The sequence below is a fragment of the Balaenoptera acutorostrata genome, chromosome 6 (assembly GCF_949987535.1).
Source record: "Balaenoptera acutorostrata chromosome 6, mBalAcu1.1, whole genome shotgun sequence".
In the NCBI taxonomy this organism is placed as follows: Eukaryota; Metazoa; Chordata; class Mammalia; order Artiodactyla; family Balaenopteridae; genus Balaenoptera; species Balaenoptera acutorostrata.
In genome coordinates, this window is record NC_080069.1 from 78355928 (window position 1) to 78372332 (window position 16405).

Consider the following 16405-nt stretch of genomic DNA (forward strand, 5'->3'; position numbering starts at 1 on the left):
TAGTTGGCAGCCTAATCAGATTTGTAAAATATATTTTTCAAGGCCTGATGAATCTTTAAGTGACTTGACAAAAAATTAAAAAATCTAAAATCCTGAAACTCTAGTGAAATCATTTCAGGATAGTGCCATGTCAGCCTCCTATGAACTTTTCTATAAAACTCAGAGATGTCCATTAAAACACAACTAAACTAAACAAAACAAAACTAAACTAAATGCTCGTGAAACTAGTTGACACATGACACTAAAGTAAATGTGCAAAAAAACATTGCAATACTTTTGCCATAGATATTCTACTAGGCAATAAAGTTGACTTTCTAGGGATTTTGGAATTATCCTAAGTGTTTATAGATGTTAATGGATGTGACTCTTCTCCCCTGGAATAAAACCACCACCCAGAATCTAAAGACTGATTTAAAGACATGGTCTAGAGCAATCTCAATCACTCCTGGTAATTTTGTGGCCTTGCCTTTGGAGAGAGATGCCATCTCTTCTCCCCTACAGAATGTCAAAGGGATAACTGAGCTATTTCCCTCTCATTTGTATCTTGACTCAGGATGATATCTTCCAGGCTACCACAGTCCCAGCATATTACAAGAGTGAGCTTGCATGCCCTCCTGGTAGTCACTGAATTTTGGTATCCAGGGAATTTAGCTATCTTTTCTAATTCTCCTTCCTATATATTCTCTCAATATAAAAAAGGGAAGCCTCAAATCCATTTCCAGAGAGCATTAAAAAAGAACCCAAGGTGAATCTGCAAATGAAAGTCTAATTGGGAACTTATGCTTCATGTGAAAATGTAACCTAGTTGTTTGATATACCCTCCAAAAGTCACCAAAAGATAAGAGTTTCGTTGATGGTACTTGCACACTTCTAAAAGTCCAAGTGAAATTAGATACTCAAAAAATTACATGCATTGCCCAGGGAAAGGTATCTTTGGGGTCCATTATTCCCCCCTGAATTATGTGAAGAAATGACTAAAATTTCCTACTTTGAGTTAACTCTATTTTTAGTTGGCCACAAGAATTTAAGAAAAATATTTTCTCCCTATTTCTCATTGGTTATTTCAAAATAAACCCAGAAACATGTATCCTAAAAACTGAAGAAAAAAAAAAGATGCTAGACCTTTGAGAATCCATATTTGACCTCTGATATTATTGCCTCTGCCTAAACAGTTACCTCCAACTTTGGTGTTCCTAGAGAGGAAAATACTTCTGCCAGGTGGTTTGAGGACAATGAGATCACATTTACAACTGCAGAACTGAATTCTTTATGATAAAATTCCTTATTGTACTTCCTGTAGTCATGGGCTAATAAGATACCCTTTAACTTTTCAAGGTTTTACGAATTATTGCCAGTATGGCTTTAGAAAGCAGAGGAGAAGGAACACAGATAATGTCTAGAGGGTCAGGATGAGCCAATATTAAACAGATTTTTTTTTGTTGTTTAATCCTGTAATGTCTTATTTATACCAGGGAGATTTAATTTTCAAATATTTAAACTTGCTTCTGGCTTTTGTCTTGTTCTGTGTTCATCCCTCTTTGTTCTACATTTTAAAATGTTCTGGTGGGTTGCCATTACAATATTAACTTGTCTACCTATTTATTTATGCATGGTTTTAAACACATCTTTTCATAATGTAGACACTGTCTGGTTTTTGGAAAACACAACCTTCCTCTGTATTTGGCTTTTTTCCCTTCTCAGTGTCCTAACATCTTTCAGTTCTCCCTAGACTTTAATTCTTCCTGTTTTCAAAATGGTCATTATGTCCCAAATTGCATAAGATAGTCCAGATGGCAAATTTTATAGGCCCATACAAGTTAGAGAAGCTCTTGCAATTGGGGGTGAAATTATTTCAGGTCTAAGAAGCTAATAAATTTCATTCGTTCACACATTGTTGCACTTGACTATGACAGCTATTAGAATGTCCTAGTAACAGTGTCACTAACGAATCTGTTAATGTAAAATGACAAACTTAATCATTTATATAAAATCTGAATCTGAAAAAAAATGTTATCCTAAAGATTACTAGGCTTAAATTTTCAGCTGCTGAACTAACAGTTTTAGAATATGTATAGTAATATATAAAAAACATTATACTTGGGCTTAAGTCACTTCCCCCATGGGAGCGCAACAAGAAGAGGCTCTTTGTCTAGGGCACAAATATGTAAATATGGTCCAGTTAGTTTTACAGATGACATTTTCCCAGCTGCTTCCCTTTGATCCCCAGATCTCTGCTCAGAACACTCAGCGCTACCTCGTTGCAAAGAACAGCATCTTCCAATGTGGGTTTCTTAATGTTAACTGGTATTAAATGAGGGTGAGGGGAAGGCAAGGCCTCTGGTTAAACAAATTTTGGGAAAAAAAACTATTAAACAAAACTAAACAGTTTGTGGGACTTCTCAGAACTTAGACTATGCCAGTGTGCAATCTGCAACTCCAACAGGGGAAAATATTATATAGAATTTTTTTTGATGGAACATGTCCAGAGGGAATATTTTGTAGGACTTCTTTCCTCTTTATTCACTGCAAATCTGCTCATCATTAAGGTTCATATCCAGTCAAATTTCCTTCATGAGGCCATTCCCAAGTCCGTCGGTTACTGGTATCACTACCCTTTGGCATATTACTATCATCTTATGGTTCTTTGAATTCTCATTTCCATCATATGCGCCATCATTTTTTTTAATACAGTGTCTTTGTTCTCCACGTATTAAAGCATTTTGGATAATGGACCATCCACTATTCATCTATTTTCTACAACACCTACCATAGTGCCCAGAACTTTGTAGGAACTCAATAAATGCTTGCTGAAGGACTGAAGCCATCTATCTCAAATGTTTGCTATTGATTGCAAGAATTCCTCCAGAAAATAAAATTTGTTTCTTTACCTATTTGAGAATAAGTAGATTAGACTTTTATTTTTAAATATATCTTTATGCTCAATTTAACACTGCTTTTGAGTGACAGGGAGAGTAAATCACCATAACCAAGACTCTACTTAAAAAATTCACACTGAACAAGAATCATGCAAGGTTGTTTTTATTAAGCTTTTTGTTTAGATTACATCTAAGTATTTCAGGCATTACTTCATTTGACAAGCAGACATGACATTCTAGGAAACATTTCAACAAACTCCAAGGGCTTCACAACTACGGGGAACAGAGCACATCTAGTCTGCAGTTAACAGGTATGGTAAGTACTTCAAGGGGTGGTCAAGGGAAAGAAGCTAAATGATAACTGGTCCTCGTTCATAAAATGTTTATCCTAGACAAGTAGCTACAAAGAAAAGCACATGACTGTTACAGAGCTAGAGAGATCTTGCATCCAAATCCATCATTTTCATTACGGGTAGGACTTGGGTGTCACGTATCAGAAGGCAGATGATTCCTTCAGAATAAGCTACATATCAAGTTTTCTATGTGTAGTATTAATGCTAATATGATTAGCTCATGTTTAAAAAATGAAAGAGAGAACAATTTTGCATTTAAAACCCACTCTGATATATTAGCCACTGAAGGAGGTGCTTAGCCATTGAGGAGTCGTCTCTGCACTCTTGTAGTTTATGAGTTCTTCTGAGAAATTTTGATTGTGACCGTCTTGACCTCTGTGTATTCATGGAGACCATATTCTCCACTAGAGAGAGGGGGAAAAATGAACAGAATTTAGCAGAGCAGTACAAATATACTATGGTCAATGATAGTCGAAGTTTGTTCCTGCTTATCTGGCTAGGGACAATGGAAAATATTTTCTGTGTACAGAAGCATTTCAAATAGTAGCTAGCCAACCATAAGATATCTGGTCTTATATAAATTCCCTTGTGGGAAAATTTTTAAAATAAGTTTTTTGCATTTTTAAATGATCATGTACCCTCAGTAGACTTTCAAAGAAATTGTTCATTTTTGACATTTTTTCTGCTTGACTATGAAAGGGCTCAACACACACACACACACACACACACACACACACACACATCGGCCCAACAAGAATTTTATCATATCTAGCTTAGGTTCAAATAAATAAGATGGCTATATTACCAGAGGAAAAGTAGTAATTTATAATCACTTGAGTAGTACAGAACAACCATAAATTCAAGTATAGCTCAGTTTAGTGTATTTACCATGTCCAGTTGGTCCAGAAATGAGGAAGGGGCTAAAAATGACCAGGCTTCTATTTTCACTCTAACTGGCCCTAATATGGCTTAAAACAAAATATTTTCTAGCTGTAGTTTTAATAATATCTTTTGTTCTTGATTCTTGGCAAAAACAAAAACCAAAACCCCCCAAAACCAAAAAAACAAAAATCTGACCTTAACTGTTACAACTTTTTATTTGGGGGTGGGGTTGTTTTGTTTTGTTTTAAGAGGGGGAGAGGGTTCATTGGCCTAAAATTCAGGGCTTTTGGGCTTTTTGTGGTTGTTGGATTTTTCTATTTATGCAACCCCTGTCGTTTGCTTATACAACTCTTAAATCCAACCCAAATGATCAGGAATTAACTTGAGTCGATCAGTTAAAATCCTGGTATCTTGTTATCAGGTTTATTGAGACCTCCTACCAGTTTTGGAAACTGACTGTGATTTACCCTTCATTAAAGAGATAACTAAAAAGATTAGGCTAAATTATTCTCTGTATGGTTTTGATGAAAGGATTAAATTACATGTACATAAGAGTACTCTTAAAATCATAACACTCATGCACATGTAGGCTTACAGAGGAAAAAGATCTTGATCTTTTTCTACCCCTCTCCTTTGGTGAGGTAGACAGGTATGTAGAAGACATCTTTTTCTCCCGGGTAACCTAATCCTCTTACACTGATTATTTTCTTGGGCCATTAAGCTTCTGAAAATACCTTCTAAAAGCTTCAATAAGCATGTTCTTCAAAGTAATTAAAGGGTTTAGCCTCAGTTGTCTGAAACCCATTAAAGGATAATATTTTAGTAAGTATTTTATCTCACAAAGTTAGGTATATTAACCCATGATTTTTGCCAATAGGCTTTCCATTGTATTTTGGGTTACACGGACACTTGAAACTCTCAGGAGAGTACAAAGTGTGATAATTGTCTTACTCAAGCTGAAATAAGCCCTGCTTCTTAGTGTTCCGATGTACACAAATTCCTATGTCTATGATATAACACAAAAACATCCTTATATTTCTCTTTATATCACTAGCCTATGAGTTACTGGTTCTGTGCTTCTAAAATTGTCAATGTACCAGTCACCTGGGACCTGATGCAAATGCTGATTCTATTTCAGCAGGTCTGGGGATAGGCCTGAGACTCTGCGTTTCCAACATACTTTTACGTGATACCCATGCTTCTCATCCAGGGTCCACACTGGAGTAATAAGATGCTAGTAACAAGTTATGCCTGGTTTTCACTCTGTATCCAGAAATGAGCCTGGCACTAATTAAGTAGGCACAGGAAATGTTTGCCGAACTGGTTTGGCAAATATAATCAAGCAAAAACTACTCACGTTAGCCCACCAGTTTACACCACTTTATTTCTCCCCATTTCTGAAGGGGACAGGAAGAAAGAAATATCTTGTGAGGTGTTGAGAGCCAATTAAGTTTGAAACGGCATACTAGTAAAGTCTCAAGTGACCTATGTTAGTCTAAGTAAAAATTAGTGCAATGACACGGAGAGAGGGATTTCTACCATTTAACTCATTGCAGGGCCAGCACCGTGACCTGAGGTGCAAATCCTGGTTCGGGCGCTCAGCACCACCACCACACTGGGCTGTGCATACTACTATTTTTAGCTCTTTGAGAACTTCTCCTAACCGATCAATTCTACCTTTCTATCTTTGAAGATAAACTGTAATTGAACTCTTGGGAGTCATTTGAGGCTATTGCTTCAGTCATTCTCTTTAAACATCTTGCAGCAAATGACTTATTTATTAAATTTGCCAAATTTGGTTTCAGATAGACATTAACACTAGCATCCTCAGCTGGAAGTTTTGAAGTAAAAATTACAGTATAACTTTTTCCTTTGTATTTCAAAGAAGCAAATTATCTATACCCACAGTCCAGATTTTTAAGAAATTACTGATGGTTGATTCTTGTTTTCATCCCCCTCTTATTTGCTTTCCATATGTCTCGAACATAAAGCTTGACTAAATTGTATTTAACAAAATTGATATGTTTCATCTACTTTAATTATTTCATCCCTTCTGATTATTTGATCTTTGACATTCCTAGGGAAGTGTATTAGATAGCTGGGCCAGCAGTAATCTGATCTTCAAAATAATCTAACTTTTGTTACAGCTCTTTGTACAAAGTAATTAGTGCTGCCAAGGGACTCCCCAATAATGGATATTATAAAGACAAGGAGCTAGGGAAGGATGAAACCATTTGTTGAGTCCCCGCTTTGTGACAGATACGGTGCTAGGGAATGAAGGCGTAGTATGTTTCCTAATTCTCACAACCATCTTAAGAGGAATGTTAACATTTCCCTTTTAAATAGGAGAAAACAGATGCTCAGAAGTTAGGCAACTTGAACTAGGCTGTGTGGCTAGCAAGTGGTGGAGTCAGAGTTCACAGGCGGCTGGTTAGTCTCCAGTTATGTTTACTATGCCGTGTGCACCTTTGACAAATTGATCTTTTGCCCACTCCACCTCTCCAGCAACATTCTAAAGCTATCCATCGCTTTCCCTGCTCCACTAATATATGTAAGCCGATTTTCTTGAATTCAAGACTTCTTAATCTGTATCCTATTTAACTCTGAAATCACACTTCTCACCCCCATAAATCCCCACCTGTCAGGCAAATTCACTAACCCCTCAACATGCCACATGGAACATTCCTTCAAGAATGCCCTCTTCTCTGCTTCCTAACATCCTACACTTGTTACATGCCCTAGATCAAGTCCTACCTTTTCTGTTAGGTCTTCTCTTGTTCTATCAACGGTCTTTAAGTTTTTACCCATTGCATTTTCACCGGGGTTAGAACCACAGAACCTCAAGCATGGAAAGGAGCTCATAGACCTTTTACTTTCTTCTCCCACTCCTATCCCCACCACAAATGCTGAGCTTGTCTGACAGATGGAAACAGTGAGAGTTAGCGAGGTGACATGAATGTTATAGTCTGGTGGTGCCCAGATTTTCCGTCCTCCGATGCTGCACTCTGCATTTTAACTGCCTCTCTACCTTCACGAGGCACGGACTCCCAGTCTGTTACTATTTATTTCATAGGGTGTGTTGGTTATTTTGCTCTCTATATATTTTTACATGTTCCTCCTGCCACCACGATTATATGGAAGGTGGGATGTGGTACCACGTTTCTGGGGCTCCTAGGACCTCATATACATAGTAACTACTTAATGAAAGTATATTGAGAAGGAGGATGGATCATTTTAACATGCCCTCTTTTCACTGACTCCCCAGTGGTAGTTGTTTCATTGTGATTTTGCTGATTTATTTAGATGACAAGTACCTGGCTCTTTAAGGCACTCATGACCTTTAGAAGCTGAGACTCACTTTTACTTGCTGTTCACAAAATGAGCAGCTTTACTATGTTTGATTCCATAAGGTTTGAATATAATGTGTCTTTTCCTGATGATTTTTTAAATTTATTGATATGAGAAAATTTTAAGAAATAAAATGGTTAAAAGTACTTGAACAAAATTGACCAAACACATTGCCACTACTTTCTGTGTGTAAATATGTATGTGCACGTTTTTAAAAAGTCAGTATTTCCTGGTTTGAAAAGCAACTGAAGGCTCATAAATGCATTTGTATAATAGATATGTCCTCAACCTAGTCATAACTATAAAACATGTTTTCCTTAGTTAAATTTTTCTCTCAGTTTAGATTTTAGTACCAAAAATAACTCATTCAGGTTATTTTAGAGTCTACATCAAAAATATTACAACAAATGAGAATCATTACTCCTACACTGAAAAGTTTTTTGATATAAAGACACCTAATTTACTTATGTAAGAGGCATATTCAAATAGCTAAACTGTTTTTATATTTGCACACTTCTTACAATCACCAATTTGTAGTTTCCACCTCCTTTCTGGAAATGTTTCCCAAATATATTACATTCATGTATACAGCAAACAATTCTAAAAGTAGGCAATATTTCAGTAACCAATGTAAAGTGCTTAGTATGATCCCTTGTGAATTGTAAGAGTTTAATAAATTGTATTTCCCTCTGCCATCACCTTTTTGCACTTTTGGGGGTAAATCCAGCATTTAAAAAGCTGTTTGACAGTATTAATCTCCAGGAAAGAACAGAGGCAGGTTTTAATCTGAGCAGTAACTAAGGATTAATTCCTTGAGAGTGAGAACCATTTTTATCAAGATAAGTGTTTATCTTAATGAAAGTTATTCTTACAGTTCTCGACCATTTCCAGACATCTTGAATCCACCAAAGGGGCACTGGGCAGATACCACACTATAGCAGTTAACCCTGAAAAGAAAATAAGTACGTTATAGGTCATACTTAACCTATGAAATAACTCCTAGATTTGGAATTTTTGAAATTCAGAGAGTTCTTTAACAACTCCATTAATTTTAATATTACATAGTCATTTTTGAACAAAAGTAGCACCATAAATTAGAATGCAGGAGTATAAGTATATGTATATATACTGCCTAGGAATTTTTTAAAAATGGTCCAACTCCATGTGTGGATAGCCATTTTGGCAGTACATCATGTCCCTGAGAAGTTATAGCTTGACTTAGAATACCCAATGTACCATAAGAGGAAGGATATGGTCTGTGAGAGACGAATTTGTTGGATGGGTGTTCTTTACTGCCTATACTCAGTAAGCTTTGTAGTTCTCTTGTGGGTTGTGTACTTAACAGGCTAGAATTAATTTTCTTTTATAATTGTAATATGTCTCATATTACTTAGTTCACTTTTTTCATTAATTAATTCAAAAATTGCTTAAACAGAGGCCTTGACAGGAGTTCGATTTCATTATTAATTTGCTTATCCCTTGCCATATTTTAAAAAATGTTTCAAAATGCTTTTATGAACATATAATTATAAAAACATGAATAATTAGAATTTTAAAAAATTAAAAGACCTACATCCAGACTCAGTCACAGAAACTGATATAATTGGTGGGTTTGATGTACACCTGCCTCCACCCAAATCAGTGTAGATATTTTTAAAGCTCCCCAGACAACTCTACTGTACAGCCGGGGTTGAGAATCACTGCTTTAGAGTCTGAAATAGGTCTGAATCTCAGCTGTCATTTATTGCATGATCTCGATCAATTATGCGGCCTCACTAAGCTTCTGTTTTTCTGTCAATAAATTTGCCATACCAATTAACAGTTGTAGTAAGGTAACATGAGATAATGAATGTGAAGACTGCCACGTGGTGCTTAGCGTGGAGTGCATACTGACTAAATCATGAACGTCCGTTTGCTTAAGAAAAAAGATCCTAGAGCTATCAAGAGGGGCAAGGATTTCTTGGCTGTCTCTCAAGGATAAATACTTTTCAACGTCCAGTGGATTTGGTTGTGACATTATCGGGAAGAAAATAATCTTGGGCTGTTGCTGGGACTGAGGGGACAAAGTGAGGTCTGATGGAACAAAAATTACTAACAAGGCGGTCCAGAGATGGGGGCTGGGCAGGGGATGTGACAGTTTGAGAGACATAGCCTTGGCACTTATATACTCTAAGTTAAAGTGTAAACATCAGAGATATAAACCGGGTCAAAAATAAAACAGACATGCTCCTCAAAAGGCAATATGTTCTTACAATTTAAGACCTTCAGACATCTCTAATAATCCCAGAGTAAAAAGCTGATGTAAGAACTAAATGCTTGTATACATAAGGGCACTGAATAAATACTGTCTTACTATCTGATTATCTTGATTAAACAGAACTTTTATCTCCCTTGTGTGTAGCATAGTGCCAAGTGCCTAGAAATTATTTATAATAATAATACTTATTGTATTAGCCAAACATCAATAGAATATTTTGGGCAAGTAATTTCAAAAGTCTGGATAGAGTTAAATATATATATGTGTGTGTGTATATATATATATATATAGATAGATAGATATAGATATGTGTGTGTGTGTGTATATATATATATATATATATATATATATATATATATATATGCTATATCTATCTATCTTCTATGCTCTTCTAAAGTTCTTCCAATACAGCAGGATTTTTGTTTGTTTGTTTTATTTTCGAGCAGCAGGCCATGTGATTCCAAACAAAAAATCAAAGTCAGAAAAAATTCAAAGTAGCCTGTTAACGTGGTTAACATTGAAAAAGTGATATTACATAGGTTTGACTTACCACACTGTCCCGGCCTGCAGAGCAGAGGAGACTGTGATGGCTTTATCAATGTCTTTGGTAAAAATTCCTGCTGATAAGCCATAGAAAGTATTGTTTGCTCTCTTGATTACATCATCTAAAGATTTAAACTTCATGATTTGCTGCACTGGTCCAAATATCTATACCACAAGAAATGAATGAAATAAATCAAAGTAATAGGTTACAACTAAATATTTATTTTCTATTATAGTTATAAATATAAATCTATCTAATATATAAGTAAAATATTTATATTTATTATATTTCATGTAAATATACTTATGTTTTATATTGACTATAAGGTACTTGGCACACAGTGAGCAATCACTAAATGTTTTTTTATTATCAATAAAAACAGTCAAAACTGCAGACCAATATCCCTTAAACCACAGATCAATATCAACTACAGCAAATATTCCTAAAAAATATTAGCAAATAGTGTTCAGCAATACCTACAAAGAATTGTACACCATCACCAAGTGAGGTTCATTCTAGAGATGCGAAGCTGGTTCAATATTCAAAAATCAATCAATATAATACATCATATTAATAGAATGAAGGAAAATGAAGGATATCACATAATCATCTCAATTGATGCAGAAAAAGCATTTGACAAAAATCCCACCTCCTTTCCCCCTCAGCAGATTAAAAATAGAAAGGCATTCTGAACCTGATCAAAGGCAGTTATGAAAAATCTTACAGTTAACATCATACTCAATGATATGATACTGAATGCTTTTCCCCTAAGATAGAGAGCAAAGCAAGATGCCCACTTTTACTACTCTTATTCAACATAGTGCTGGATTTCTAGCAAGTGAAAAAGGCAAGAAAAGGAAATAAAAGGCATATAGATTAGAAACGAAGGAATAAAATTGTCCCTATTTGTAGATGACATGATTGTCTACATATAAATTCCCAAGGAATATCCAAAAATCTTCTAGAGTACCTGAGTTCAGTGATGTCACAGGATGCAAGAAAATATACAAAAATCAAATATACTTTTATATACTAGCAGTGAACATGTGCATACTGAAATCAGAAATACCATTTACAATCACTCAAAAAATACTTAGGTATAAATCCAGTAAAACACATATAGGACTTTTTACCAGAAATTACAAAATGCTAATGAAAGAAATAAAGGAAGATATAAATAAATGGAGAGATCTACTATATTCAATAACTGGAAGATTTAACACAATAAAAACATTAATTCTCCCCAAAATGATATATACACAATTTTAACACAACTCCTCTCAAAATTCCAGCAAGATTTTTTAGTATATATGGACAAGGTTATTCTAAAATTTATATGGAAGAGCAAAGGAATTAGCTTAGATAAAACAATTTGGAAAAAGAAGAATAAAGTGAGAAGACTCAGTCTTTCCGATTTCAAGACTTATCATACAGCTACCAAAATCAAAAGAGTATACTCAATATTTTGTAATAACCTATAAGGGAAAAGAATCTGAAAAAGAATATATATATATATATTCATATATATATGAATCACTTTGCTGTACACCTGAAGCTAACACAACATTGTAAATCAACTATACTTCAATAAAAGTAAATAAATTAAAAAAGAGAGTATAGGTAGAGAAATAGACACATAGATCAATTGAAGAGTAGAGAACGCAGAAATTGATACACACACAAATATGCACAGCTGAACTTTCACAGTCGCAAAAGTAATGGAATGGAAGAAAAACACCTTTTCAACAAATGATGCTGAAGCAAATGAACATATAGGCAAAAACAAACGAACAAACAACCTTGACTTAAATCTCACACCTTGTATAAAAATTAACCTAAAATGGATCGTAGACTTAAATGTAAAACATAGACTATAAAGCTTTCAGAAAGACTTAAAAAATTACACAGAAAAAAGTTTTTTTGGATTTAGGAGTAAACAAAGAGTAGTTCATAGAGTTGACACCAAAAATACTATCCATAAAAAGAAAAATGGATAAATTGGTCTTCCTTAAAATTAAAAACTTCTGTTCTGAGAAAGACCCTGGTAAAGAAGATGAAAAGACAAGCTACAGCCTGGGAGAAAATATTTGCGAACCACACATCCAAAAAAAGATCAGTATCAAGAATGTATATGGGGCTCTCAAAACTCAACAGTAAAAAGCACACAATCCAATTAGAACATGAGCAAAAGAAATGAAGAGACATTTCATCAAGGAAGTTATCAGATGGCAAATAAGCTCATTAAAGATGTTCAATATCACTAGCCACTAAGGAAATGCAAATTTAAACCTCAGTGAGCTATCACACCTATCAGAATGGCTAAAATAAAAAATAGTCACAACAAATGTTAGCAAGGATGCAAAGAAATTAGGATCATTCATACATTGCTAAGGGGAATGTGAAATCGTTCAGCCACTCTGGAAAACAGTTTGGCAATTTCTTAAAAAGTTGCATCTACCATATGACCTAGCATTATACTCCTGGGCACTTATCCCAGAGAAATGAAGACTTACGTTCACACAAAAAACCTGTATACTGATGTTTATAACAGCATTATTAAAAGTAGCCCCAAACTGGAAACAACCCAAAGTTCTTCAAAGGGTGAATGGTTAAACAAACTATGGTGCACCCATGCTATGAAATACTACTCATTAATAAACAGGAACAAACTATGCTTACATGCAACAACCTAGATGAATCTATAGAGAATTACGCTGAGTGAAAAAAAGCTAATCCCAAAAGACTGCATGAAGTATGAATCCACTTATGTAACATTCTTGAAATGACAAAATTACAGAAATAAAGAAGAGATTAGTGGTTAAGAGAAAGCCAAGGGTTGAGGATGGGATGGTGTAGGAAGGATAATAGATTTGGCTATTAAAGGGAAACATGAGAGATTCACGTGGTGATGAAATGTTCTGTGTCTTGACTGTATCAATATTAACATACTTGCTGTGATATTATATTATAGTTTTGTAAGATGTTACCAATGATGGAAACTGGATAAAGAGTACATGGGATCTTTCTATATTCTCACAATGGCAACTGAATCTACAATTATCTCAAAATAAGGAGTTTAATTTTAAAAAATGGCATATCGCTTTATTCTTTTCCAATTATTTTCAAATATATTATTTCCAAAGGAGAAAAAGCAACAATGAACGTGGAATTGTATTTTCTATTACTTTAAATCTGTGAAGGAAGCACCTAGAAATTGTTAAGCATCCTGATCTGCAGTCGACTGGAAGTTCTTTGCCTGCCCAATGAATTCCTGACTATTTTTAGTCTTAATCAAAAATAAATTAATCCTTTATCAGTATTAGAAATGAAAAGTAACATTTATTGGAAAAGGTGTTCAAAGAGCTGAGAATGTTACAGGAATACTTTGTGTACATCCACGCAGACAAAATATGGCAACAAAGGGAAAAGAACAGAATGAAACCATTTACCTCCTCTTTGGCAATGCGCATCTCATCAGTAACATTAGAGAAAACCGTGGGCTGGATAAAGTAGCCTTTATTCCCCCATGGACCTCCGCCACACTCCAGTTTGGCCCCTTCCTTCTTCCCACTTTCAATGAGGTCAAGTATTTTTTCATATTGTTCCTTATCAATCTATTTGAAAAATATCACATGAAAAGGAAAAAAAATAGCAACTCGTAAAGATAATACTTTGCCCCGCCTGTAAATAAAGGTTTCAAAATGCTAGGCTATTGTCATTAAGTTAAATATTCAACCAAAACAGCCGACAGAGGCTCAGATTTATTGTTGGGTATATTTTATCTCAAGACTTTTCTGGAAAGAAACCTTGAAGATAAATATTTGTATTTAGTGTTTGTTTCACAGCCATGTAAGAGAAGTGTATTGGCACTGCAAACATGTGTAAACCTTTTCACACACCTGTCATTTATTTACAGGAAGAAATGTCTGTTAATCATCAACCACACTTACCTGGAAACTGTAATCCTAAATGAAATTAAAAGGTGAAAGAAGAAAAAGAAAACTTTGATACTGGGTTAATTAGACATGGCAGTTGGAAAGCAGATGCTTTGTGACTTTAGGAAGATTCCTCGACCTCTGCTTCTCTTCATCCTGACCATCCCCTTGTGGCAGGGTCCATGCTGACCACAGCCTGGTTATCCCACCCAGTTTAGGTCCCCCTGGGGCAATGAGTAGGTCTGGTTCTAATTTCTGACCCGTCCTGATTGTTGCCAACCTGCTTTGTTAAATGGACCACATCTAAATATATTACAAGAACTACAGAACTTAAATGGTTTATTTTTACAAGGAAAAGAATGACTACAGAGTTCTAGCTGGGAACATCAGGAGTCCATACCTCTCCTCCATGCACTGGAATTGGGACTGCCTGTTGCCTCAGTCCCTATTTGGGGGGGTTGAAGGATTGGGTGATTCTTGGACTCCAAACCACTGGTGAAGACTGCCTTGTCTCAGATGTGGCTAGGGTTAGGTTTTGAAGGAAAAACATTGGAGATCCTGGAGTTAAGGTGTGAGCCTCTTGTCAATTTGCCTTGACTCTTCTGACTACTTGAAAACTGTTGTTCTTTATCGTCCTCTTTGACTCTGCAATCTCCCCTATCTTCTAAATCCCAGGAAAAGTTTTCAAAGTTCTCACTGCACACAATCCAGCTCCATATCCAATTAGATTAAATACTGTTTACACATATAACAAATTCTTCCTTGGTAAAGTCCTTTTCCAATCTGATTTCAAAGACCAAAATATACATTTCCTTAAAAAGTTGGAAATAATCAGTATTTTCATTTGAAAAAGAAGTTATGATATCCACATATATATATAATTTTATATTATAAATTAGAATATATATTAAAGCTTAGTAAATGAGTGTCTCTTTCCATAAGCTCTTTCTTATAACAACAAATGAGTATTTCAAAGGGTAAAGAAGCTTCAGGGGCTTTTCGGTCTTTTACTCAAAGTCCCAACGTATCTACTTTTTCTACTTATTCAGTGCAACCTGTGACAAAAATGTTTTCACTTATAAAGTTTAAATTATTATGTTAAGTAGTTAGATTACTGGATTATTTACTTAAGAACCCTATGAATGGAAATTTTCTTAAAATGAAGTGTTCTAGCTCAATTTTTGAGCCTCCGGTTGAATTGTGCAGATCCCCTGATGGGGGAAAATATTGCCCAACAATGTTTAATATTAAGTATCTTCTCTTCCCTTCCTCTCTCTTCTTCTTTTCTTTCCTCTTCACATATATATTTCTTTTTATCTATCTATCTATCAAGCTATCTATCTATCTATCATCTATCTTATGTCTGTTTGATAGATGTGTATCGCAAATGGGAAACGTGTTTACTTTTACATAGATAGATAAATAGACAGATTGATATTTAGAGAAAGAAACAATTACAGCTAAAACCTTAGAATCCCATCCTTTTTTAGAATGGGAGACCAAGTCAAAATTGAATTTAATACATGTCTTGGCATCCATTTGGAAAGTTACCCAATATGATCAAAATTAGCAACTACTTCTATGTAGTTACTAAACACAAAGATAAATACAAAATATGACAAGATTAGACTTAACAAAACGTTTTACTTCATTTACCAGTTAAGTTATTTTAGGGCTTTTAGATTTCAATATTTGGTATTGCCTAAGTCCTAAAATTTTCCTACTTGGGTATCTTGGCCTGAGCAGGAAAATCCAAGACAGCCTTTTAACTTTCTAGACTGTAAGCTCTATGAGATCAGGTAGAAACTCTGCTCTGGATCAAGACCTCAAAGGGCAGGAGTAAATTTGGAACCAAAGGTCCAGGAGCTTGAAAGCAGACAATGAACAGAGAACTGTGTAACGAAGAGGGAAGGGTGAGCTTTGGATAAGAGAGACACTCTCGTTGACAATGGTTCTAAGCAGACAGAAGAAAATGGGAACCCTAGGGGATAGTTGAGCTTTAACAACTAAAATGGGAAGTTTGCCACAAAGCCAGGAACTCGGGACTTTTTAGGACACTCAGGCTATCTTTAGAAGGTCAGAGTAACTAAAGACTTTGGAGAGAATTTATAGAGGTGTGCCAGCTGCCTGTATCGGGGGATGGAAGCCGAGAAAAAGGATTGATGCTGAGGAAAGGATAAATGATAGGATTGTATAAGAACTTCCAAGTG

At 35.2% G+C, this 16405-nt stretch overlaps 1 protein-coding gene across 1 annotated transcript in view; it reads right to left on the reverse strand.

Annotated features, from left to right (window-relative positions):
* Positions 1-3023: 3023 nt before the first annotated feature.
* The window catches only part of ALDH1A1 (aldehyde dehydrogenase 1 family member A1), a 54554-nt gene continuing 41172 nt past the window's right edge, over positions 3024-16405 (reverse strand). The window contains exons 10-13 of the mRNA XM_057549351.1: positions 13710-13874; positions 10267-10424; positions 8332-8406; positions 3024-3633 (exon numbers count right to left, since the gene is read on the reverse strand). Coding sequence (XP_057405334.1) covers positions 3561-3633; positions 8332-8406; positions 10267-10424; positions 13710-13874 — 471 coding nt within the window. The 3' untranslated portion in view covers positions 3024-3560. The remainder of the gene's footprint in view (positions 3634-8331; positions 8407-10266; positions 10425-13709; positions 13875-16405) is intronic.